Raw genomic sequence first — 26897 nt, 5'->3', positions numbered from 1 at the left:
TCCCAGGCCTCTGGTAGAAGATCTGAGCATCAAGGAAAAAGACTGCGAGTAGGGGATTTTTTTTTTACCCAAACCATTTCAAGAGGCCGCAATTGTTGACTGACATTATCATACATCTGCTCATGAATACATTGCATTAGGAACAGTTTTTGTATGCACATTGCAGCTTTTCCCTTTTAATAATGATGTAGTGATATTGCATGCAGTGCTTGTGTTGCCTCTAAAATATCATATCAGAACATTTAAGCAGTTAATATGTGGATTGTAGTATACAGTTATTAGGTACTCCCAGTTGGGCATTTCTTTGCACCTTCAGCTCAATAGGTGTCTAACTCCAATATATAGTGCAATATAGACACTGGCTGCAGGATTCGGTTTTGATGTTGCAGAGTGTACGTGACAAGGAGTGCACTGTTTGAAGTATTCATAATGCCTTTTCCTGGCTAGCTGCATTTAGTTCCTCATCAATAATATTTTAAGTTGTTCCTGTTTTTCCCATTTTTGCAATGAGAGGTGAAAGTGAACATCGATTGGCAAATCTCTCAGAGGAAAAAAAAATGTAATTAGGGAAATGCCGAGAAGAAAGATGTGCATAAAATATATATGTGGCTGGGTTTTCCTCTTTTACTGCATTGTAAATATCATAACCTGAATCAGGCTTGGTGGGCTGTTATGGAGGCTACTGCCCATAAGAACCACTGTGAGTTTTATTTACTAATGCACAAACCCAAGAATTTATGAAGTCCATAAAGCAACTTATAAACACTTATTACACACATTCCACTACAAAGAAAATTGAGATTTAAAGGTTTAATTTTTTTTTCAACTTGAGATCAATACATTATTTTCTTAGGTAATGAATGAAGTGACTTACCAAGTAAATGTGATATACGTTTATAGATTTATGTTCAGGCTATGGGGTTCTGTATGGGACTAAGGGAATAGACTGTTAGCATTAGGTTAACATTAATGCGTTCTTAATGTTAAGGTTAACATTAATGCGTTCTTAATGTTAAGGTTAGCATTCATGTATTGCTGAGCATAAGAAGGTTAAGCTTAAGGTTACATTCTGACATCAGTTAATATGCGTATGCAGTTCTTTTTCCAATTTTTTAATGAAATGGGCATATTGTGATTTACACTGTCTGGTAAGATATTCAGGTTGAGAACACAGGCACTTTTGTCTCTTTGAACTTGAGTGAGTGAGTCTCAAGCACACATTTGCCAGTGAGTGAGTGTTGAGCACACACTTGAGAGAGACAGAGAGAGAGAGAGAAAACACCACTGTTAATCCACCACTGGATTATCCCCAAAAGCAGAATTTGAGGTGTGGCCTCAGACCAACTAAAGCATGGGACGTGCCGTCTTAAAGTGATGAAAAAAACCCATAGGGGGTTTCCGATTCCATAGGGGGCTTGCAACCCCACGGTTGCAGTCGGCCTACTGCAGGGAGCAGATACAGTGCACTCTCATGCTACCGTGATTTTATTGCTGGGAGTGGTGAAGTCAGGGAAAGCTTTAAGACCAGCATGTGTAAGGGTGGCCGCAGATGGTTGCACCCTTTTATGGATGCAGCTGTTGTCCCCCACAGAGCAACTCAAACACTTGATGCTGGATGTCTCTCAGGCTCCTCTGCTCCACTGGATGCCACTATATCATGGTAGACACTTGGAATTTTGGGTTCAGTATGACTGTCCTTGCTGACCCCTTGAGTCGACCCCTAAAACAACATTAGTAGAAGACACAATGACCTTAGTAGAAGACACAATGGATTTGGCCATCGGTTGAAAACCAGATTTTCTGCTGTTGTCCAGAATTTCCATGAGCCACTCCTGAGCTAAATATTAAACATTTAACAGAGATCAGTTATAATCAGTAAACTGCATGATCCTTTTACGCTCTAGAGTATGTCTGCTCTAATGATATTATCTCGAAATCTCTGACCAAAGGACACATGTATATGGTGTTTTTAGGGCTTAGATTCAAATTATGAGCCATTCAAAGCAAGTGCTGAAACTGACTTGAACACCCTTCAGTTAAATCACAGTTATCTTCAAAGGAACTGACATCCCTGTTGGAAGCACTAATGAGTTATTTTTGTTAGTGTAAAGGCATGCTATTAGCCATTAGAAGCAAATGGTCTTCTACTTGGAGCTTGAAAGGAAAGGCACCATTTTAAACATTAATGGACATGTTTAAGAAACATGCATTAGTGTGCATACTGTGTAAAACACAGTGCTTTTATCAAATACATTTTACAAGAATTATGGGCACAAACCTTCAAATTGAGTCAGGTTTCTTAAAACGTTACTTAGCTCTTCACAAGGAAAAATAGAATGGGTTGGGCTCAGAAATCAGATCATCAGAATCACAGTAACTTACAGTTCCATACCCTTCTGAATCAAGTCTAATGTAGGTCTGCAGAATGTCTGCCCGTTATATACAGTTCCCCCAATTACATTCCATTTTTCTTCCAGTTTAGTTGTCATGCCAACTCCCACCCACCAACTAGCTAACCTCCCCCTGTCATATGGCATTCCCCATCCGTGGAGGGTGCGACTGGTAAATGATTCCTCTAAGACACATGTCACCAAGCACTGCAACTTTTCAAACTACTGTCCATTCTGTAGTAGAGGGAAGGCCAATGCAGTCATAGGATAGAGCTAACTGCCCTCATTAACAAGCACAACCTGTAGTGTCACACTGAATGACAGGGGCCAGGGTAATAACGTCCCCCCCCAACCCAGAGAGCACTGCAACACCCCCCCCCCCCCCCCCCCCCCGAGAGAACAGCCATTCCCTCACCCAGAGAGAACAGCTATCCCCACCATCCAGAGACCAGCAGTATCCTCATCACCCAGAAAGCATCTTAAGTTTGCTCCCTTGGACTCCCCGCCACGGATGGCTCTGGAGTAATCAGACATCGCAGCCTGTTCTCTGTTTCCACTGCATTAAGAATGCCTGTGGATATTCAGGGAAATAGCTGTGTCATCATAAATGCATTATTGTATATTTGCCACATTGAATACAGAATTGTAAAGACTTTTTGGATGGGATAGATATTCCCTGTGAAATCGATTCATCCCATATTCCACATTGATTTTGTGATATTTTGCTCTCAAATGCTTATAAACATCTTGTAGTTTATCAAGTACACGATGCATTACTGTGATAAGTTACACCTCAACTTCATCTTCTATAGTTTGTTTTTTTATTTTCTCAGTCAACCATCAATCTTTTTTCTCTGATTTACGCTGCAACACGGATTTGCACTGTTGTCATGCACCTAAGACGGGAGAGGAGCTGAGACCGAGACCGGAGCCACAACTCCCTTCATGACGACCATATGTAGCTCCTCGGGGAGCGGATGCGTCAGTGTAAACAGGCTCCTGTCGCTGCTCTCTGTACCATTCACGTTGCCACCAACTTCAGGGCATCAGCCCGGTCATCCCAGTCATGCTGTTGCATGCCACGGGTGACTCCGGAGTCAAAATGAAGGTAGCGCATGATTGAGGAAGAGCGTGGGCTTCGCTGGCCCAGTACTGGTGGGCGCTACTTGGTGAGGTGTACCTCGCGCTCGTCCGGACACTGTTTGACAGCTGATTGTGTGTGTAGAAGCAGTGATTTGTCATTCACATTCCCTCAGTTTGGACAAATGGATCTTTTTTGGGGGGACTTGCTGAACCGAGGAACAGACTGTGTCTGTTTTTTTTGTTTTTTTTTAATTGAGGTGGAAAGATACTGGAATTGACCAAAATTCCAATAGATGAATACATACTCGGAATTTCCTGCTGGTTCTCCAAGATACATAAGAACTGTGTGTAGTATTCTTAGGTGTAATTTGTTTTTTTCATGGTCTGTCCATACAACTGTGTCTAGTGTAGCTGATATGTGAAGAGACACTGCTGAAGGTCTGGTGATCTAAATCCCTCGTGTGCTACTGCAGGGCTGTCTGCATGATTACAGATGGATGTGTTCACTGTCAATTTGGTATTTTTTTAAATTTGGAGGTGGAGGTGACCTTCGATTTCCCCAGGTCTGTCATGCAGGGCACACTTTTACCTAATGACCTGGGGAAGAACAGGAGTGCAGTTTGATATTTACATTTACATTTACGGCATTTAGCAGACACTCTTATCCAGAGCGACATACAAAAGTGCTTTGTCATTTACTCATAGAATATCCTAGTAAAGTACCGTAGGGTACAGCATACAAATGAATTAGAATACTGTAGAATACAGGGATCAGTGCTGATACCTAGAAGTACACAATACATAAGTTCTATCCTAAACAATGAAAAGTGCAATAAACAATAAGTGCTAGAGTTTGTTAAACAACATAAACAATACCCTACAATAAGTACCAATTTAGTCAGTCAATGTGGGAGCAGTGTCAATTGTCCTTTAAATATTCTGCAAATAGATGGGTCTTCAGTCTGCGTTTGAAGACAGCAAGTGGGAGTTCATTCCACCGTCTTGGAGCCAGGACAGAAAATAGTCTCGATGTTTGTTGTCCATGAGTCCTGAAGCAATGTATTTCAAGCCGAGCTGTACTTGAGGTTCGAAGTACTCAAGGTACAGATCGGGCTTTGACCATTGACCTCATGTATGAAGGGGCTGGTCCATTTTTGGTTTTGTAGGCAAGCATCAAGGTTTTAAATTTGACGCGTGCAGCTACTGGGAGCCAATGAAGGGAGAGCGGCAGTGGAATAACATGTGTAAACTTCGGAAGATTGAAGACCAGTCATGCTGCTGCATTCTGGACAAGTTGTAGAGGTTTAATGGCTCTTAGAGGAAGACCAGCATTTAGTGAGTTGCAGTAGTCTAGCTTTGAGATCACAAGAGACTGCACAAGCACCTGGGTAGCTTGATACAGCTGATGTGACCTCTTAAAACACACAAAGAACAAAAACCAGATAATTCTGCATGGTGTGCCTCATCTTTGATCTTTGAAGGCTTCAAAAGATTGAAAAATCGTCTGCTTCAAATGTGTAGACAAGGGACTTATTTTTGATCTTCCTGACACATAATGGTTTGAAAAAGCATTCAGCAGTATTCTGACCGCTGCCTCGTCCAGCTGCCGTGGTGGAGCGCGATTGTGTAGCATGTGTATGCAGTGAAGCTGGCTCTTAGTTTCGTGTAGTGGCACCACTGAACAGTCCAGTCCAGTGCACGGTGCTCTTGGCTGCTGGGGGCTAGTGTGGGCTGTACTGAGGCATGACGCTCCGGGAGAGCAGTGCACGGTTTAATTTGGGAGACAAGCCCTCAGATCATAGCCGAATGGCTTTAATGAATCTGAGTGCTGTGCACCTCGTGGTGGCTGTCGGCTTCTCTGTAAACGCCGGAACATAAGCTGCTGGTGCCCTTTTTGTATCGGCAGATGTTGTAAGCTCAAGCAGGGCTCTTCCAGGCATGAAGAGAGTGATGATAACTGTGTGTGTGTGTGTGTGTGTGTGTGTGTGTGTGTGTGTGTGTGTGTGTGTGTGTGTGTGAGCGTTTGTCTGTGTATGTGCCGACACATTTGCAAGTATAATACAGACATGGGGCAGAAAAAGGGAAGGCAGTGAGATGGGGATAGAGAGAGAGATGGAGGGAGAGAGAGCGAGAAGGCACGCATCTGGATCGTCATTGGGTCACGTGACTGCCAGGTTTCCTTGGAGACAGCAGCAGTGTTGTGCATTCAGATGCTAACTCAGTTGAGCGGACGGCAGGACGGGAGAGGCAGCTGGCCTCTGGATGTGTCGCTGAGCCACACAAACAGGTGCTTCTCACGCTACGCAAGGTGAGTCATGCCATGCAAATGCGCCTGTTTCTCTTTGCCGTCTGTCTCCTCAGTGACTGATTATAGTATGGGCCAGAGATGTGTAGCTGTAACAGTACTAAGGGCATATGGTGTTAAAAACATTAAAGACTGCAGCTGGAGGTGTCTGTACTCATAGTGCCAGAAGAGTGCAGGCCGTTTTCAGTTAAGGTGTGACAAATAATACCGTTTCTCTTGTCTCAGTCTCTGAAATGTGTTTCCATTAAGTTGTTTGAAGTGCAACAAGACAACGGTTCCATGAGTCCCATCGTATGCTGTTGGTGGCCACAGGGGAAATTAACTTAGGCATGCCTTCATTATGCAAATCGCACTGACCCTCGTAGTGGCTGTCAGCTGTCTGGGTCAGTCAGGAGTAACTAATGCTGTCCTCTTGAGGGGAATTTAACTGAATGTCATCAGACATTTGTATTGTCCTTTTGAAGGCGAGCTCACCTGTCCAGGTTGAGATTTAGCTGTGGCTCAGAGAGACGCAGTGTTGTCTGGACAATACTTGCACACTGTTAGACGGTTGAAGAGTTCAGTTCTCCCTTCACGCTGATTCAGTAATGCAGCGAGACTTGAGGGATAGTGTGTTTGTGTGTGTTTGAAAGACTAAAGGAGGGAGAGAGAGAGAGAGAGAGAGAGACAGAGAGAGAAGCAGAGCAAAAAAAGAAAAACAGGCGAAAAAGCGATGCAAGCCAAATGCAGAAGAATGTCCAGAAAGCATGTGGTGGAGAGTTCTCCGCTTGGTACGCTGTTTACACACATTATGGTGCTAGGGCATGTGCAAATAAGGCTTACACATGAATGGGAGGAAGGGTTGGGAGAGAGAGAGAGAGAGAGAGAGAGAGAGACAGAGAGAGAGAGAGAGCATGGTCAGAAGGACTTAGCTGCTTCCTGGTGTGTGAGTAAGGACTGACAGGCATTGGGTCCAGATGGAGTGTGTGGTACAAGGCACTATTTACCCCCACAAATTACCTTCTGCAATGTGACCTCAGCCCCCCCCCCCCACTCTTTCTCTCTCTCTCTCACACGCTTTTTCTCTCTCTCTCACCTCTCTTCTGTGCTCTCTCCCTCTCTTCCAGCTTTAATTAGAATTTTTCTGAACGTCTTTGTCTTCTTGTTACCTTAATTAGTTTTGGGCAAACATCATTAAATTAAAATGTCACTACATGGGAGCCAATAACAATGTGGAGCTCTAAGGTGTATTTCAATAGTAAAGCTCTTTCCACGGAGCAATTTGATGGCGAATCCGTGAAAAGTTCCTCGTCGGTGCGATCTCTTGGCCAGGTGGCATGGAGGTCCGGCTGCCCGGACTTGGCGGACACACTTTACCCAGAGCTTTGTCATTTTGCAGTCAGCCGCATCCAGCGTCCAGCAGCATGAGTGACACGGTCCTCCTGACGGCCGGGCCGCCCACGCCCACCGGCAGGTAAACACCCCGCACGGGCTTCTTCCTGCATGTGGGACACCATTTATTTTGTTTGTTGTTTTTATTATTATTTTGAGGCTGGTATGTGTACACCACACAGTTAAAAAAAAAAAAAAGGCTTTGAACTGGGATCTGCGCAGCAGTGATAATGGGATGAAGGGCGGGAGGGTAGCGGAGCCCTCCCGGACCCACGTCTCTGCGCCGAGTCGCACAGCAGCTGCGGGGACGTCCTGCACGCGCATGTCTCCGCACTTCTGCCATGTGGAGGCAGATGAGCTACGGTGGCGGATGGTGGGATTGGCCACCCTTCCGTCACCAGATGCAGCACGCCTCGCAGTGCTCAAGGTGACAGAGATGATAAAAGCAGGGAGGATGCCATGTCATAAACACCTGGGTTAGTGGGGGTTGGCTTCCTCTTCCTGCCCTGTGGCACACTCTTTTACACCCATAATTGGTAGCAAGAAATGAAATATTTATCATTTCAATAACTAATTATGAGAGGGATTATGAGATGGATTTGGAAAGAAATTACATTCTCATGCACTCTAGGGTAGTCTTTTATTAGAAAATGTCACAGATTTATGGACTATCCCTTTTGTGCCACCCTAACACACTGTGCACTTTTAATTGCTAGAAAGTCATTAACAGCATATCTTGTATAGCTACTTCTTGTGTTATGTCCATGTTGTTGGAAAACATGCATGGTGCCTTAGAACGTGAAGGGTCATGGTCAGACATGATGCGCATCCCCCTAGAAGGAAGAGCAGTGTGTACTTGTGCGCGTGCAAGGATAAAAATAGCCCAGCATAGTCAGACTGGAGCGGGGGAGGGGTGGAGGGTGGGGCGCGGGTAAACGCCGCATCCGGCACAAGATCTTCTACTGAGATCAGAGTCAGGCTAAAACAGGGTGGGTGTGCCTTGTTAAGAGAGGCCACAAGAGAAACTGCACATTGAAATGTGTGTGTGTGTGTGTGTGTGTGAGTGAGAGAGAGAGAGAGAGAGAGAGAGAGAGAGATGGTATTTGTGTCCAGGGTGCAGGGTTTTGGAGGGATGGGTTGCATGTGCCACTGTTCCACCATGGCGTTCAGGCTCAACATGACATCACAATGGCGCCCGCTTCCATGGCGCCCACTGCCATGGCACCTGCTGCTATGGTGCCTGCTGTCATGGTTTTTTGACCAAAGGGCAAACGGCCCAGAAATAGGCGATTATTTCCCTTCAAATTCTGGTCGCATTGGCTCTCAGCAGGGCTAGCCAAGAATACGAGCTGAACTCTGAGGCCAGCTGAAGGTTGCGGGGACATGGAGAGTGCTCCTTATCACCCTGATCTGATTACAGTTAAGATGGACCAGCTGTATTGATTGTGTCCGCATTAAAGTGAGCTGTATCCCACTTCAGAATGACCGCGCAATCAGTAATCCCTTACAGGACTTTGGACAGAACCTTTCAGAAAAGAAAAGACGTCGATGCTATATCTGAATATCCTTCATAACAGCAAACGTCACTGTCATAACATCACCATCAACTAGTAAAGTCACCACTTTCAGGACGTCGTGTGTCGTAGAATGGGATAGAGACTGTGTCTCTAATGGTGTGTCCGTGTGTGTGTGTGTGTGTGTGTGTGTGTGTGTGTGTGTGTACTGGGGGAGGGAGCCAGGGGTTGTCAAACCCTTCAGCGTGAAAGTGAGCGTGACTGCTGACACTGCACATTCACACCCTCACCTCTGTACATACCCACCCCCTGACTCACACATCCTGGCCCCCCTAAACACTCTTACACACACACACACACACACACCACACACACACAAAAACTCAAAGGCAGGCAACACTGCGCTGAATTTACCGCCAGCCAGCTCATGCCCGGCGTCTCTGCTGGAGAACAAATGACCTTTGTTAATTGTGCGTTTTTAGTTCGATGTTAAGTAAGTATTTACCAACTGCCATCGGCTATGAAATCATAGACCACATCATACTGGTGCGGCAGTGTGTTAGAAATGTTGTGTCTTGGCTCAAAGTGGGTGTTCAGCCTTGAGACATAGAGTTACTTTCTTTCAGATAGTTTCAGATTTTGCAATTACAACACTTGCTGAGAATGCTTTTTCAATGCCTTCATTTCATGGTTCAAAACATTGTGAAGTTGGATAAGCGCACTCAAAGGGGTGGCTTTTATTATAATTTTACTTCGAGGGACGGGCGGCTCATCCTTGTGGGGTGTGACATTAGCCTTAATGAGAGCGTTGTGGTCTCTGCGGGGGAGAGCCATGACAATGGGAGGATTCCAGTGCATCCTTCCCCGAATGGGGCTGTTCACGCGAAATGGCTCCAGCTTCTGAGAAGCTTTAGGCACGGCAGGGGATTGCCTTTAATGACTCGCTCCCCGGGGTGAGCGAAGGCAGGCAGTCTGGACAGGCCACGCCGATGGTCTCGCGGTGATTGACACAGCGCCACAGCTTGCTATAAGGCATTGTATTACTTCACTCTTTTGTCAGGAGATGTAGAGGATCTTTTCCAGTTGTGGTGAGCGTGTGAGGGAGGGAGGGGTGAGGGTCACATGAGGTGATACACTTTTTTTCATGGCTCTGTAGGCATTCCCAGATAGTTAATGATCCGCAATGTAGCAGTACACACTCATACACAGTCATGCACACACACACACGCGCGCGCGTACATACACGCACATACTTGCACAGACACACACCTACAGATACAGACACACATGCAAGCAAACACATGCGCACACACACACACACATATACAGACGCACACATGTATACACCCACACACGCACACACACTCAGTCTTGACTCCTTATTAAAAGCCCCTTAATGAGGAGGGTAAGCATATGTCCCATATGCCCCATATGCCTCATCATCTGCTCCTGCAGTTTGCCAAATCCTGTAGCATGGAGACTATTCAGTGGCACTGCCCACACCACCCGTCACACACATCCTCCCACACCACCCGTCACACACATCCTCCCACACCACCCGTCACACACATCCTCCCACACCACCCGTCACACACATCCTCCCACACCACCCACTGCACACATCCTCCCACACCACCCGTCACACACATCCTCCCACACCACCCGTCACACACATCCTCCCACACCACCCGTCACACACATCCTCCCACACCACCCACTGCACACATCCTCCCACACCACCCGTCACACACATCCTCCCACACCACCCGTCACACACATCCTCCCACACCACCCACTGCACACATCCTCCCACACCACCCACTGCACACATCCTCCCACACCACCCGTCACACACATCCTCCCACACCACCCACTGCACACATCCTCCCACACCACCCGTCACACACATCCTCCCACACCACCCACTGCACACATCCTCCCACACCACCCGTCACACACATCCTCCCACACCACCCACTGCACACATCCTCCCACACCACCCACTGCACACATCCTCCCACACCACCCACTGCACACACATCCTCCCACACCACCCGTCACACACATCCTCCCACACCACCCGTCACACACATCCTCCCACACCACCCACTGCACACACATCCTCCCACACCACCCGTCACACACATCCTCCCACACCACCCACTGCACACATCCTCCCACACCACCCGTCACACACATCCTCCCACACCACCCACTGCACACATCCTCCCACACCACCCACTGCACACACATCCTCCCACACCACCCACTGCACACATCCTCCCACACCACCCGTCACACACATCCTCCCACACCACCCGTCACACACATCCTCCCACACCACCCACTGCACACATCCTCCCACACCACCCACTGCACACATCCTCCCACACCACCCACTGCACACATCCTCCCACACCACCCGTCACACACATCCTCCCACACCACCCACTGCACACATCCTCCCACACCACCCGTCACACACATCCTCCCACACCACCCACTGCACACATCCTCCCACACCACCCACTGCACACACATCCTCCCACACCACCCACTGCACACACATCCTCCCACACCACCCACTGCACACATCCTCCCACACCACCCACTGCACACATCCTCCCACACCACCCACTGCACACATCCTCCCACACCACCCGTCACACACATCCTCCCACACCACCCACTGCACACATCCTCCCACACCACCCACTGCACACATCCTCCCACACCACCCGTCACACACATCCTCCCACACCACCCACTGCACACATCCTCCCACACCACCCACTGCACACATCCTCCCACACCACCCACTGCACACATCCTCCCACACCACCCACTGCACACATCCTCCCACACCACCCACTGCACACATCCTCCCACACCACCCACTGCACACACATCCTCCCACACCACCCACTGCACACATCCTCCCACACCACCCGTCACACACATCCTCCCACACCACCCACTGCACACATCCTCCCACACCACCCACTGCACACATCCTCCCACACCACCCACTGCACACATCCTCCCACACCACCCGTCACACACATCCTCCCACACCACCCACTGCACACATCCTCCCACACCACCCACTGCACACATCCTCCCACACCACCCACTGCACACATCCTCCCACACCACCCACTGCACACATCCTCCCACACCACCCACTGCACACATCCTCCCACACCACCCACTGCACACATCCTCCCACACCACCCGTCACACACATCCTCCCACACCACCCACTGCACACATCCTCCCACACCACCCACTGCACACATCCTCCCACACCACCCACTGCACACATCCTCCCACACCACCCGTCACACACATCCTCCCACCCCACCCACTGCACACATCCTCCCACACCACCCACTGCACACATCCTCCCACACCACCCACTGCACACATCCTCCCACACCACCCACTGCACACATCCTCCCACCCCACCCACTGCACACATCCTCCCACACCACCCACTGCACACATCCTCCCACACCACCCACTGCACACATCCTCCCACACCACCCGTCACACACATCCTCCCACACCACCCACTGCACACATCCTCCCACACCACCCGTCACACACATCCTCCCACACCACCCACTGCACACATCCTCCCACCCCACCCACTGCACACATCCTCCCACACCACCCACTGCACACATCCTCCCACACCACCCACTGCACACATCCTCCCACACCACCCACTGCACACATCCTCCCACACCACCCACTGCCTCACCCTCCTCCAATACAGTAAGGCGATAAAGGCTGACACGATCTGCACACAGATTCAAGTTGTGGTGATATCTGGCCTACCTGAGGCAGTGGTGAGTTACCACACGTGGTTCTGCTCTGAGACTACAATTGCTATTGACGTCCTTCTCGCAGGAAAAATAAATAAATAAAAAATAAAAAAATTATAGATCTTTATCTTAAGTTCTTTATTTTGTTTCTTGGAGAAATTCCTGCTGAAAGATGGCTGTGTGTTGCTGTTTGACCTCACTCTGTCTTTACCTCGCTTCCAAACGTAACATCATGGGGGTTTTGAGTAATACAACGGTAGCCAGTGATGAACAGTTAAACTGTAGTAGCTTACCAAGCACCAAGTAGCAAGCTTACCAAGTGCCGACCTGGCATCTCTCCAACGCTATCTTTAATGCTCTCACTCTCTCTCTCTCTCTCTCTCTCTCTCTCTCTCTCTCTCTCTGTCTCTCTGTCTCTCTCTCTCTCTCTCTGACCATAGCACTCTGGAGAGCCCCAGCAGACTGGATGAGGAGCACCGTCTCATTGCCCGCTACGCTGCTCGGCTGGCAGCCGAAGCCAGCAACTCTACAGTGAGTGCACATTAACGTACACTCACGCACACCTGGATGCAACATCTCTGTCAACCAGCCAAGGGGTCGATCCGTTTAACTGCGCCTCTGACCGTACAAACCTAAATGACCCTCTTTTTTTTTTTTTGCATGAGCTCCTGAGCTAACCTGGCCTTCTTCTGCTGTGTCTCAGGCAGTGCAATGGTTCTGTTTGTTTGGCTTTGCCCTGCAAACACACCCCCAACCCCATCTCTCTCCTCTGCAGCAGAGCCCGCCAGCTGACCTGAGCTTCAACTTCGATGCCAACAAGCAGCAGAGGCAGCTCATCGCCGAGCTGGAGAACAAAAATAGGTGTGTTTGGTGCTTCCGTGCGTTCGTCCCTGTGCTTCCCGAAGGCCGTTTTGGTTCACCTTGTGTAGATATCATGAGTGACCGCCGCAGTAATCTTGACAATGACTCTTAGCGCTGTCTCTCACATTATCAGTTATGTGGTGTGGGTCAAGGGTGATTCATTTACTGTGAGTGTGTGTATGTACTCACTGCACTGAGTTAAAGAAAAGGCAAGGTGCTTCAGCCTAGGTGCCATTGTTGAGAAGGAGATGAGTGCGTGTGGGTAACCGTGCCGTGGTGTTGTCTGCTGGGCCATTAGGGAGATCCTACAGGAAATCCAGCGGCTACGTCTGGAACATGAGCAAGCGTCTCAGCCCACGCCCGAGAAAGCCCAGCAGAACCCAACTCTCCTGGCAGAGCTACGCCTGCTCCGGTACACAACACACACACACACTAATGAAAACCACATTAAACCTAGTGCTCATGTGAGACATCTGAAAACATGCCAGGTTGTTTACGGACCCCAATGACAGATCCATGCTGCAGAAGTGATAAACTGACCAGAAGGCATTGCAATCTGTGGCCATAAGTACCACATATGGGCACCAGAGGGCGTGTAGGAGTCACATGAGTGGTTAGTCAATCCCCATCTCCCTGGTTGATCTAGTGAATATGGAATCTGCGGAATATGAATATAAATACAGATTACGCTGTGTGAGATTTAGAGGTAATTTAGGTTTTTGACCAGTTCACCTGCACATTGACCCCAGTTTTAAAGTGATCAGTAGAAGGGCAAGCTGATTGGTCAGTTGTACACTACGCACACACAGTGAGCATGGTAATTAGGGCCAGTCATGTTTTCCTAGTTAACTATGTGCATTTGTTTGCTCAGGCACAGAAAGGACGAGTTGGAGAAGCGCATGTCGGCTCTGCAGGAGAGCAGGCGTGAGCTGATGGTGCAGTTAGAAGGTCTCATGAGGCTTCTGAAGGTATAACTCTTTCACTGCTGCTACAGCTGCTAGTTTTGCCCATATGTGGATGTGTGAACATTCTTAGGCACTTTTTTTGCTCATTCTTTTCTCTCTCTTTCTCTCTCTCTCTCTCTCTCTCTCTCTCTTTCTCACACACACACACACACACACACACACACACACACACTCCCTCTTACACTCTCTTACTCTCTCTCTGTCTCACTCTCTCACTCGCTCTCTCTGACTCTCTTTCTGTCTCTCTCTCTTCCGCTTTCCTGAAATCATTTCCTCCCACCGCTCTCGGACTTCGTCCGGCTGACAGGATGAAGAGCAGAAGACCGTAAGTGTTCCTCTGGCTTGACTTCGGACTTTTACAATTACACCGATTCAATGAGCTCAACACTGATGTGCCCCATATATGTACCATGTACAAAGAAGATGTGTTTTGCAGACATATTTCAGACATTCTGCATAATCAAAGGTTACAAGCATAGAAAGAATCCTCAGACCAATTCTTCCAGCGACCTAGTTCTACATTTGCATTTACGACATTTAGCATTTAGCAAAGATTTAATTTTACTTCCTATTTTGGCACGGCATCTAAAGGTAGTAAAGCAGTATCCTCTGCTGCAGCAGCAGGGTTCCATCACTCTTTAAAACTTCACCAGGCCTCATCAAAACAAGTTTATTTTATCAGACTCTCCGAGCCAGGTTTATTATCCAAGCCTGGGCGCCAGCCACGGATGCTGGGACTTTGCATGGCCCTGACGCACGTGTCCGGCTAGCTCCGTCAGCCGGGCATCACCCCGCTGTAGTGCAGAGTCCCATTTGACTTTAATGTGAGCTAACCTCCTCGCTTCTAAAGCGACCGGGAAGCCATCTGCCACCTGGCAGAGTGCCACGGCCCACGGGCCCCGCACTACTCCGCTGGACACAGTGCCCCTTTTCTTCAGCCCTCTCCTCTAATGGTACACACGTGTCTCTCTGTGAGCACCCATGCTAAACAAGGTACGCTGAGACCCCCCCGCGGCCGGAACAGCTCCGGGACTGGTGCGGAAGGCATACCTGCAGGTCCATTGTCTGGGCTGTGGGCAGGGTTTTAAGGGCACTGGTGTGGATGGGGACTCAGGTTGCCTCCCATGCAGAGTCGGGGCTACTTCTTTCCCCACCCTCCACCCTCACACCCGGCCCCCTTTTGCCGCAGGCTCAGTCGGGCGGCTCGCCCCACTCCTCGCCCAGCCACAGTGCCAGCTGCACCATGCCCATGCCCATTCGCTCCACCTCCGCCGGGTCCACACCCACGCACACGCCGCAGGACTGCCTGGCCGGGGTAGGGGATGACGTGCTGGATGCTTTCTCTCAGGGTGAGCAAGGCCTGATACACACACACACACACACAAATGCACATGTACCTACTCACTAGCTTGCAGATGTCCATAAAGGGCACATTAACTACTAGTCTGACCAAAAGACTCATGCTCGTCTGTTTTTCAGGTGTACCTAGAAATCTTCGTAATGATCTTTTGGTGGCTGCGGATTCAATCACGAATACCATGTCTTCACTGGTAAAAGAGCTCCACTCAGGTAATGAGACTGCGAAGCATTTATGAGATTACCCTGGAGAGAGCCTGAAGGACTTCACTTCTGAGGACTTGTTCCAGGGCACTTTAAGTTTTGAGTTAATTTGCTGCATTTACCACACCATATTAATTACTTCTCACTCAAACAAGACTTTCATACAACAAGAACAAGACTCTTTTAATCAAATTCGCATTACAAAAATGTCTCATTATACTTATAAACGCAGATGTAATGATTACAAGTTTAGAATTTCTCTGCTTATTTTTCCATGAATTATAAGTGAGAAATAATTTTCTGTAGTGTTGCTTTATATTATTGCTAGTGACTAGGGATTAGAACAAAACAATATGGTGTTGATTAACATACTGTGACTGAGAGCCTGTGGTCAATGTGCTGTGGTTAGAAAACCATTCCAAAATAAGCTCAAATTTGCAGTGGATGACGGTCTGGAGGATGACGAGGTGAACGTGCGTAACGGACGCGACAAAGGTGAGTCGTTCTCGTCTTCGGCTCACCACCTCACAGATTCAGCTGTGAGTGTGGAACTAGCACAGGGAGTAAGGACGTGCCAACACAGCTTCTAGTCCGAACCTGTAGAACAGAAGAGCTCACGTCTTTTTCCCACCTGAAAAAAACGCAGCCCTAGAACTGATGGGAGAAGGTATTAGAAGATGGAATTCAGCTTCCACATGAACTAAAACAAGCCAAAACAGAGTTAGCACATCATCAGCTGTGTTTTAGCTTTCCTTTCTGTCTGTTTTCTAGCTGAGTCTGAGTAAAAGAGTATGGAATATTACATGTAAGTATCACTAATGAAACAAACAGAACCCACCAAATAGCTGTATTTATTCTCCACACTACACACGTTCAAAATTGACCCAGCAATGCCTGAGTCTGGAATATTCCATGAGTGAGGAGCAGTCATGACCCTTAACCTTAGGCTGTGTTTTATCCAGTGTCAGCGCAGAGGCATTATGGGAACAGACACTCCACTCCCTCATTCTAGACATCTGGATGTGACCGGCCAGAACCAGCGACAGCTAAACCCTCTCCTGGTATTAGCACGTAGAGTAATGCATGCTCTTCCCAACAAGGTTTCACTGTGTGAAACATACACTTCATCACACTTTACAGAGAGCAAGCTGTATCTACTAAGAAAAATATAAATATATAAATATATATAGTGCTATATGTCTATCTGTATAAACCTGTTGTAATTATGTAACAATCTCACTCATGTCTGCAAAGGAATGGCTTGTTTGTGCTTTGTCACATGACCTTTTATTGATGACCAGTGTCAGAAAAGCTCTCACTGTGCAGTCGGTGCCAACATGGCCCGTCCCACTTGCTTTCCTGTGGGTGTCCTCTTCAGATGAAGATTTCATATCATTAGTGATAACTCTTGCGTTGTTTGAGTTTTGCATGGCGATTACTGTGGGAGGGGCCTAGTCATGAACCTGCATGTAGCGTTTATTTTTCGCTGAGCTGAGGGAGTGCTCTCTTCCACTCATCCAGTGGCGTTCTTCACAAACTGCTGCTAGGCCGCTCAAGCCGTGACGAAGCACTGGGTCAGGGTTTTCCCTGCGAGGCAGGTGTTCGGCTTGGGATCTATGTGAGGACGCTACGTTTAGCCAGGTGTTGTTATCGTACGTGCTTATGTGTATTAATTCCACTCTATTATTTTGCACACCCCTCAACAGCCTTCCAGTTTGGTCATTTTGCATCTCAGCCATATGGACCTCCAAACATCATCCCATTAAGAGAAAATAAACTCTGCTTAAGAAAACATAAAAGGGTGCTTAATGGAATTACGTGGATATGTATGTCTGTAAGCAAATTTGGGACACGTTAACTGTGAGTGGAGGTGTCATTCTGTAAAGGTTTGTTCTATTATATTTTGTTTGGTTTTTTTGTTTGTTGTTTGTTGTTCTTCTTTTTTTTGGGGGGGGGGTAAAAGTAGTACTCTAAATAATAAATAAGTGAAACCAGTGCTCAGGGACTGTGGAGAGAGGTGGAATGCAGTAGCAGCGCTTGTGAACAAATGGGTGGAACTGAGTTCAGCCCAACTAGGGTCACAAGTCAAAGATTAGCCCAGGCCATAAAACATTTATGCAGTCTCCTGATTGGCTGATAGTGGTGAACTGTGGTGAGTTGTTGCAAGAGGTTGCTGTTGGACTGTGCTGAGAAGATAAACCATGTAATGGTGAGATGGAGAAAATGTTTGGGGTTGTGGGGCCTGATGGGGAACTATTTGGATTATGTTGGATTAGTGTTTGGATGATGTGGACTAGTGTTTGGATGAGGTTGGACTGGTGTTTGGATAATGCTGGACTAGTGTTTGGATCATGGACTAGTGTTTTGCAGTCAACAGCTTTACAGTCATGAACAAGAAAAGAATACTACTTGAATCAGAAAGAATTCAGGTTGAACAATTGCATTAATCAGAATATTATGATGTATATAGTTGTATGTTCTGTTTATCATAGGTTTGGTTGCAAATGATGAGTAATATTATTTAGCATTTATATAAAAAGTTGGAAATAAGAGTCTATTAAATTATGACTATGATAAAACATGAATGTTAAGATTGCATACATTGTTTGAAGGACATGTCTTGAGATTTTGTGAATTTAGGTGTAGAATATTAATATTATTTAGGAGACCACTTTGTGGGAAACAGCAGATGGGCACTAGGCAATTATTCATGTATACTGTACTTCTACATAAAAGCGTGTAGTTCTGCACTTAGTCTATAGAATGCCTATCACAAACAATATGTTCTCATTTACTGTTATACACTGTGTAAATTCAAATGTCCCCTTGGTAAAAGTGGGTGTATTTAGTTATATTTGTTATTTTTATGATTTTTATGATATAACATTTGATTATAGATGAAGCTTAATTTATTGTTTACAGAAAATAAAATAATTTGACATTTTAGGTGGGAACTTGATTCATTGTCTTGAAACAAAAAATGTGTAGTGTATGGCTTCAAAATTAAAACAATAAATCATTTATTTTGTCATTGTTACCGTACCATATTAAGTACAAACCCAACCAAACCATGCTTGAAAGGTGGACAGGAATGATCATGTTCTAACATTTGCTACAAATATGAATGCAATCTTATGATGTAGGTGTGCCTAGATGTACTGTATAAAGTGCTCTATAAATAAAAAAAATAATTCTGCACATGTGCAAGGCAGCGCTTAGATAGGAGTTTTAGTATGTGACTTTGTAGGAATGCAATTATTTATCTGTGCTCACTGGAAAATTCCTTGTTCTGCCTTTAAATTTGTGCCAAACTGTTTGCCAACTTTCAGTGTGCCCATACGTCATTGTTCTGTGTGTTTGTGTTTAACCACAGTCTATCGATTATAAATTTACCGAGGTAGTCCACTGAGAGAGTTACCAATAATGGGGCTGCTTTCAAAGGACGAAACACAATCCATGTACAAGTCTGCGAAATTAACCCTGAGGTCAATGATTAACTACTGCTGGACTATATTTGTGACCAACTAAAGTGGACCTGTAGTGGCATCTTGGCCAGTACTTTAAACCAAGCTACTGTACCTTTTTATGTATCATTGTAATTCTATACTTTGTTTGCAAGACCAGATCTTGTCACTTGAAATTTCAAAATCTTAAGTCTTAATTATTCATTTTAGGGCTTTGCCACAATTAATTGTTCGATTGCAATGTTTGACTTTCATATTCTCAAAGCCATGATTTGTCTCTTTCTGATGTATGTCTTTTTTGTAAATTATTAAAGGTCAAATATGTTAAAAGATACGTGAAGGCGTGTCCAGTCACTGCAGTCACGACATCATAGCTGACACAGAACCTTTTGATGTTGGTTCTGGCCTGTTTCCTTTAGGGTTCCCTTTTTTATCGGCAACATGCCTGCATCACTGCAACAGTTTCTGTGGTTGAGCAGGTCGCCGCCGCAGGTGGGGGAGAAACAGAGAGTTAGTGAGAGAGAGAGAGACAGAGACAGAGACAGAGACAGTGAGTTAGAGAGAGTGAGTTAGAGGCAGTGAGTTAGAGAGAGAGAGAGTTAGTGAGTTAGAGAGAGAGAGAGAGAGAGAGACAGACAGAGAGAGAGAGACAGAGACAGTGAGTTAGAGAGAGGCAGTGAGTTAGAGAGAGAGAGAGAGAGTTAGTGAGTTAGAGAGAGAGAGAGAGAGAGAGAGAGAGACAGATAGTGTTGGTGAGTGGAACCTCATTCACATATCTGAGCCTGTCTCAACCAGTCTGCACAGCTAATTTGCCTGGCCACATGGTGCTGCCTGTGCAAGTCTTTCCAGGCCATTGAACCACATCAACCCACTAACTAAACCTCTCACGCTCTTTCTCTCTCATTTTCTCTCTCTCTCTCTCTCTCTCTCTCTCTCTCTCTCTCTCTCTCTCTCTCTCTCTCTCTCTCTCTCTCTCTCTTTCTATATTTCTCCAATAGCTAGAAATGTTATTTAATGCTGTTATCTTAATGCTTTCTCTTGACCTTAGGGCTTAAAATATCTGAAATTCCTTGGTAAACACACACACTGACACACAATACTTGGTCACTGTGACACCTTTAAACATCAGTTTATAGATGTTTTTTCCCTTCTTTTTTTGCTAATCTGAGAGTGAGGCAGTTTTAGGAAGTATGTGGGCATTGGTTACTGGACATTTCTGCATAACACCTGTCTAACAGTCTCTCTCTCTCTCTCTCTCTCTCTCTCTCTCTCTCTCTCTCTCTCTCTCTCTATATATATATATATATATATATATATATATATATATATATATATATATATATATATATATATAATTTTACTAAATGAATACTAAATTACTAAATTTATTATACCGATGTCACCTGAGACCGAGACGTTCACGTATAATATCTAGCGAATGTAGTGAACATCATAGTTTTAAAAGAGCCTTGCCATTAAATAGCGTTAGCACTCTCAGTATCAGCTTTCAGTTCAACTAATTTTGGCCTTTTGACGTAGACAATTCAGTTTCGCATCAGAGCACAGTAGGCCTATGTTGTAATATTTTAAATACCTAAAAAAGGCAGGAACAGTTTTCTGAGTCTTGAAACAATGTAGATGAAAATTAACGACCTGCCAGTGTGGTTTATGAATGGGCGTAATGACCTGAGAACGAAAGCCCAACGCTGAACATGACTACCTCTAGGACCTCGTGGAGAGGCTGGAAGTGGGCTAGCCTCTGCAGTGTGAGCCGAGCATCTGGAGAAGCGCTGGCCGGCTGGGGAGGTGGAGGACGGGGAGAGAAGCAGAAGGAGGCTCCGGGAGTCAGCGAAAACAAAAAGGGTCAGGCCTGGGACTTGGCAAAACGGGTAATTAACATTGTGATCCACTTCTCTAAAACCATGCCCCTCCGTCAAAATCCATCTTAAAATGATTCGCTATTCGGGAACAATTGGCAACCCTCTATACGAGCGCTGCTCGCTGCTGGAGAGAGCCAAGCGTCTTTTTCCTGCTTTTTTGCAGATGTGTGATTTAGACATTGCTATATGCACTTGAACTTGATGGCCGTATTTCTAGGAGCCAGACGCGCGATTGTGCCCAGCGTGTAGACGGGTTGTGAAAACGGGTCTCTTTTCTGAGCGGTCGTGGCCTATTAACAGTGGTTTTCAATTATAAGGCTTATAGCCGAATTTCTGGATTAGGTGGATAAATGTCGATATTAATTTAATGCTTTCTGGAACGGTAAACACAGGTGACCGTGCGCCAGACACGGCTCCATTACCTTGTGCAAAATACCTATAAATCATCGAAATGTTACTTATTTAGTTGAATATGTGACCTGTATTATTATTACAAGTAACAATTAAGTAGATTGCAGAAAACAAAATGTATATTATTTATTCTTTTAAATCAAATATTCAGTCAATTCCACGTGACAGTGCAGCTTCGTTTGTTGACCTCTAAATAGGTGTTTAATATGCGACTTATAGGTCATATCTGTGTTGGGTAAAATAACAACTAACGAAGCACATGCATAAAGTACATAATGTACAAACCAATGGAACCTCCCCTAGTGAAACAGACATAGGAAATACCATAAACTATAAATTGAATGAATATATCATTCCTGAAGAATGGTGTATTTAGCCCTTACAATTGCATCTCAGCTTTTCAAAAATGAACTGTGCAGAATGCGTTTGCCCCCAACACACATCTGTGTTACACACCTCTATGTAATGTGTTGATGTTAATAGGTATATGAGAATAGGTATCCTGTTAGCATCTTGGAAAATTGTCTGTATATTTCAGTACAGAATATAAAAAATAAGGACTGAGAGGTCTAGATGCTTTATTTCATCTTGTCACCAACCAGTGACCTGTTACTCTGGCCTCAGAGATTACAGTGTGCTGGGAATATGTCAGGAAATGCAATCCAGCTGCATTTAATACATGTCACTTGCTTGATTGGATTCAAAGCACATCAGAGTAAAATCAAGCAAATGAGATTAGGTCAGTAGGGCAAGATAATTTTGGATTTGTGCAGATACTCTTATATTTAACGTTTACTGCTCTTATTACTGCTACACCTCCAAGGTTGTTTTGGTTTGTAAAGGATGTGCCATTGATTAGACGGTGCGTTGCAGGCGTAGTGTTTCTGCTGGAGTGCGTGTTTCATATGTATCCTCTCCTTTGTTTTTGCAGGGGACCCAAACGAGGGAGGATCATTTGGTCATTTCCCCCACCCCCACCCCCCCACCCCTTTTTTTGCTCCATGGTTTTTTGATTTGATCTTTTGCGGCTTTTGTATTGTATTGGACACTTTTTTTTTGCGGCGATGCCATCCAATACAGTTACCACCACTGCTGCGTTCAAAAGCTCCGACTTCAACTGTGACAGTGGTGGAAACCGCATGGTAAGAGTTTGCACTTTGTAATAAGTAATGTAATGACTACCATGTGCAAAAAATGCTTTAGAACAACTTTAGGCATCAACTGCTACGAGGTGATTTCACTCTGGTGTAGCAGTGCAACTTTGATGTTTTTCATACTTACAAAGTCAACCTTAATGCTGTCTGTAAAGCGTATATCTAATGAAGAAGTTATCTAGATTAAATGGAGTCCTCTATAAAATAAAGTAAAAGTCCAGCTTGGGGTGTTAACAGAACTCTAAGATACTGATTTATTTACAGGTCTAAGTATTAAAAAATAAATGTCAAAACACACCACAAACGTTCTAGTGACGATCTGGGCATAGAAGGCCTCGATGGCTTTTTGTGCATAATAAGTAGTGAAAAAAGTAACCAAACGTTGAGCGTATTCACTCCACAGTGAACTCTAATTAGGGAACACCCGAATGAGTCATTTGCCCACTGCAGTTGTCATTTTTCATTTTTTTTCTTCCCCCATTCCAGATGTTTCCCAACACCAAAGGTGAGCAGTTATCTTAGCTGGAGTCAGACATCCTGCACCTAGCCCTTTCATCGTATGCAAAATTTCCCTCCATTATGGAATCGTGTACTGAAACGGTGAATGCCTCCGGCGTTGGTAGCTGCCAGGGTTATGTGGTGTCATTGGTGGATTGCGTGTAAGCACCCAGGGCTTGTTATCCTCCTTGGCCTTTGAGATACGAGCTGCTCCGTGTCATACAAGTGCTCAGTGACGTGGCTGTTCACTTGCGTATGGCGGATTTATAGGGGAATTCATTCTCCTACTCTATACCCGCCGAGGCGCGCAGTGCTCGTAGTCCCTGTTGCCAGGCAACAGGGGCTCGCCTTAAATAACTGGCCGCCGACATAAATAGAGCAAAGCTATAGACGGTTTAAGTGAGTTCACGCAAGGCAATGCCAAATTTCCGAGATCATCTTTTGTATTTGTTCATTAACATTATTTGCAGACATGAATTGTGGGCAGGATAGCATTGGGTGTTTGGGGGCTAAAATATTCCCTGTAGCCAGACACATGAAATGTGCTCCCCTTGCATACAGATTAAATAGCGTTTATTGCGACGTCTCTGTGATTATTACCAATATAACTTGATTTACACGCTGATTTTTACCATGAAAAGATATGTGTGATGCAGCCGACAAAACCGCATAATAACCAGAGCATAGTGTGTTCTTGCACAATAGTCCTTCTGGATTGTGTTACATCCAGCATGCTTTTATTTGTATGTCACAGTACCAGTGCATTATATGCTGCCAATTATTTGTTTATTAAGCTTCACATAGGCCTCGTTAGCTGTAATTAGGATTCGCAGTGCCCTTCTGTCTCCTCGCTCGCTTGGCGAGTCTAGACCTCAGGTCCGTTCAGTATTCCCATCAGCGCTGTGGTCTCAAGCAGGGAGGGGCTACTCGGCCGCTTCCGTGGCCGTGGCACCGTTCGGATCGTCTTTTCTCCCACGTCCACCCTAGGGTGCTTGGCTGGTGGGAGAGCGGGCGTCGGAAAGGGGAGAGGCGCCGTTTGTGCGAGACAAAAGGGCGAGGAAAGTAGGGGAGAGAAGGAGCTGCTGAATGTCTTTGTAAGTGTGTCAAGTGGGAGCCGAGAGTTGTAGGTCAGCTTTGGGACTATGGAATCCTCATTTCACAGCGGCTAAAAGGGAGGGTGACATTCAAGCGCCAGCTTTTCTCATTATCCAAATATCCTCGTCTGGACCCAAAAAAAAAAAAAGTGAGTGCACAGAGCACGTGAAAGAGAAACCCATTCAACGCCTATAACTGTTGGGGTGTCTCTCTTGCTTCTACAACCCCTGGTGTGTGCAGATCACAGAAAGCATGACATAGACAGCAGTGAGGATGACGTTATTTGCTCCCGGGCCTCCGAAGGAGCGTTGAAAGAACGCCAGCTGTCTTTGCTGCCTCAGGACACTAGCATCCATTTATACCAATCCCATGACCATTTCATTCACATCATTAACTTCTTAAACTCCTGGACTATTATTCAGTTATTATTCCTAAGGCATATTCCAGAGCAACCGCCGTGAACTCCAACATGCGCATAACCGGTAGGAAAACAGCAGCAGGTAGCTGCTCCAGGACAGGCCCTGCACCTGAAAGCGCCAGGCTGCGTGCTGTCTGTGACATGGGGGCTGTCTGTCGTTTGCGCAGGCTGAGAGTCCCAGCCTGGGGAAGGAGGCAGCGGCGGACAGGCTGGCGATCCGCAAGGTCGGACGGCCCAGCCGCAGGCGCAAGCACCTCCCCGTGAGTACCGGGCCGACGCCGCAGCCCCCTCGCACACGCGCCCCCGGCTCGCTGTCCGCTCACGCAGGATAAGTCCAAAACGTGTAGAATAGGGAGAAGTGTTGGTCGTCATGGATACTGGGACATGGGCTAAATGACCTCGAATCATGAATAGTCATGTTTTGTGATATTTTATGCAGTGTTTGAATGTGCGCTCGTGTTCAAAGATGCGTTTTTGTGGCTTCAACAAACTAGAAAAATTAGAATTAAACATGATATGCATAAATAAGTTGCATATACACCATTATTTGCTTCTGGTCCTGGAATTTGACCTTAAGTAATACTGTTATGGCTACGGATTTTTAAAAATGTTTTATTTGAGCAGTGTGATTCAGTGTGCACCCGTGTGTGTGTGCGCGTGTGTGCATGTGTGTATTTACCTGGCCAGTCAGCGGTGGCTTGCTGGGGCTCGTGTTGCTCGTGTGTTTTGACTGTCTTCTGCTCTGACCCCTGGCTGAGGCCATGGCTGGGCCATTGGGAAACCGAGGTGGCTGCGTTATCTTCGTTCACTGACTGACTCATTTGGCTGCAGCTTTCACTCTTACTCGCTCTCCAGTGTGTTTTGCTTTTTCTTCCTCTCCGCTCCCTGATGCCCTTTGCAGAGCCACATTAATCACTTTCTTCTTTTCATTTACTTTTGAGTGTCACACTCTCAATCTCTCTCGCTCTTTTACATATTTATCTTTCTTCCTGAATATCTCAGTTACGTTTTAGAGAAACCACTCCGAAAAAAGGCCGTTATGGTATTTTCCACATCCAGTCCCTGGTAAACATCCCCCGCTGTGGAGCCCATTTTCCTGTGTTTGAAAATAATCCTGACTCTTGTATAATTCATCTAGAGAGGGCATGTCAGGGCATGTGGGTGCTCAGATGCCCTACATCCACTCCGCCCATACCCCCCCTCACCCAGAACCCCCCCTCCCCCAGGGCTTTCTGATTCTATTACCCCCTTATTCCATTCCTTCAGCAGGTAATTGTGATAATGGTAGGAGAACGGAGTCTTCCTTTGTGAAACACAAGCCATTCAGAGACAGAAGGAGGGAAACGTCCCTGGACCTTGTGAGCGCACGTGGCGGGGTGTCTGCACGCATTGCGCCGGGGCAAGGCGCTGGGCTTTTTTGTGCTGCCTTCAACTACGGTGAAATGTCCCTGAATTGTAACTTCGTCTGTCAGAGATACATTGTGCCTGATGAGAAGTGTTCTCCACTTTGGCTTCCTATCTCGTAGTGGTATTGTTTCAGGCATCGATTTTTTTGTTTGTTTTTTGTTTTTTTTTCACGCAACGCTATTTTTACACCAGAGCGCAGGTACTGTTAAGACAGCCCCCTTTCTCTGCCTCTTCCTCTTCCTCACTTCAGCTCTTCAAACATCAGACTCCGCGAGAGGAGGTTTTGTTTCTAGGTCACACTGAAAGGGCGCTTTTGTCTAAAGTCTTCTGCGTTTTCTCAGCATCTGTCACGCTGCTCCCAGCTGTGTGGTTGCCCGTTCTCCTCTGCCTTTGATTAGACTGTGCGATGCAGTTGCATGCGCCTAATTCCATGTTTATGGCTTGCAGTTTGCCTGCTGGTTTACTGTGAACTGAAGCTGCGGAGGAGTTCCTTGGTTCTGCTTCATGAAGCGGAGATGGCGAGGGGTTGAGGAAGGCAACCCGCGCCGAGCCCCACAGTTCCTTCCTGCCGAGCAGCCAGCATTCCTCCCATACCTCCCCCCCCTTGTAAAGTGGAGTGAAAATGAAACAAATTGACAGAATGCGTTATACGGCACGTATAGTTCACAGCTACCCGAAACCGCAGTAAAAA

At 46.3% G+C, this 26897-nt stretch overlaps 2 protein-coding genes across 14 annotated transcripts in view; both read left to right on the top strand.

The window, feature by feature from the left end:
* Window positions 1-19677, top strand: part of dtnbb (dystrobrevin, beta b) — a 28429-nt gene extending 8752 nt beyond the window's left edge. The window contains exons 11-20 of one of the 6 annotated variants that reach the window (XM_027024732.3): window positions 12934-13024; window positions 13269-13354; window positions 13653-13766; window positions 14226-14322; window positions 14627-14644; window positions 15509-15668; window positions 15799-15888; window positions 16321-16374; window positions 16651-16684; window positions 16842-19677. In XM_027024732.3, the coding sequence (XP_026880533.2) occupies window positions 12934-13024; window positions 13269-13354; window positions 13653-13766; window positions 14226-14322; window positions 14627-14644; window positions 15509-15668; window positions 15799-15888; window positions 16321-16374; window positions 16651-16664 (724 nt within the window). In that variant the 3' untranslated portion in view covers window positions 16665-16684; window positions 16842-19677. Of the gene's footprint in view, window positions 1-7156; window positions 7232-12933; window positions 13025-13268; window positions 13355-13652; window positions 13767-14225; window positions 14323-14626; window positions 14645-15508; window positions 15669-15798; window positions 15889-16320 lie in introns of all 6 variants that reach the window. The other 5 variants (XM_027024733.3, XR_003411629.3, XM_027024731.3 and 2 more) reach the window with 5 other exon arrangements.
* A 1363-nt stretch (window positions 19678-21040) lies between these two features.
* The window catches only part of dnmt3ab (DNA (cytosine-5-)-methyltransferase 3 alpha b), a 29796-nt gene continuing 23939 nt past the window's right edge, over window positions 21041-26897 (top strand). For 4 of the 8 annotated variants that reach the window (XM_081721343.1, XM_081721341.1, XM_081721338.1 and 1 more), the window contains exon 1: window positions 21041-21232. In XM_081721343.1, coding sequence (XP_081577469.1) covers window positions 21056-21232 — 177 coding nt within the window. In that variant the 5' untranslated portion in view covers window positions 21041-21055. Of the gene's footprint in view, window positions 21233-22565; window positions 22777-24966; window positions 25060-26897 lie in introns of all 8 variants that reach the window. The other 4 variants (XM_081721342.1, XM_081721339.1, XM_035532790.2 and 1 more) reach the window with 2 other exon arrangements.

This window comes from Electrophorus electricus, chromosome 10, assembly GCF_041902795.1.
Source record: "Electrophorus electricus isolate QZ-2024a chromosome 10, ASM4190279v1, whole genome shotgun sequence".
NCBI classification, from domain to species: Eukaryota; Metazoa; Chordata; class Actinopteri; order Gymnotiformes; family Gymnotidae; genus Electrophorus; species Electrophorus electricus.
Note: the sequence above shows the minus strand (reverse complement) of the source record. Positions and strands in the feature narration are given on the sequence as shown.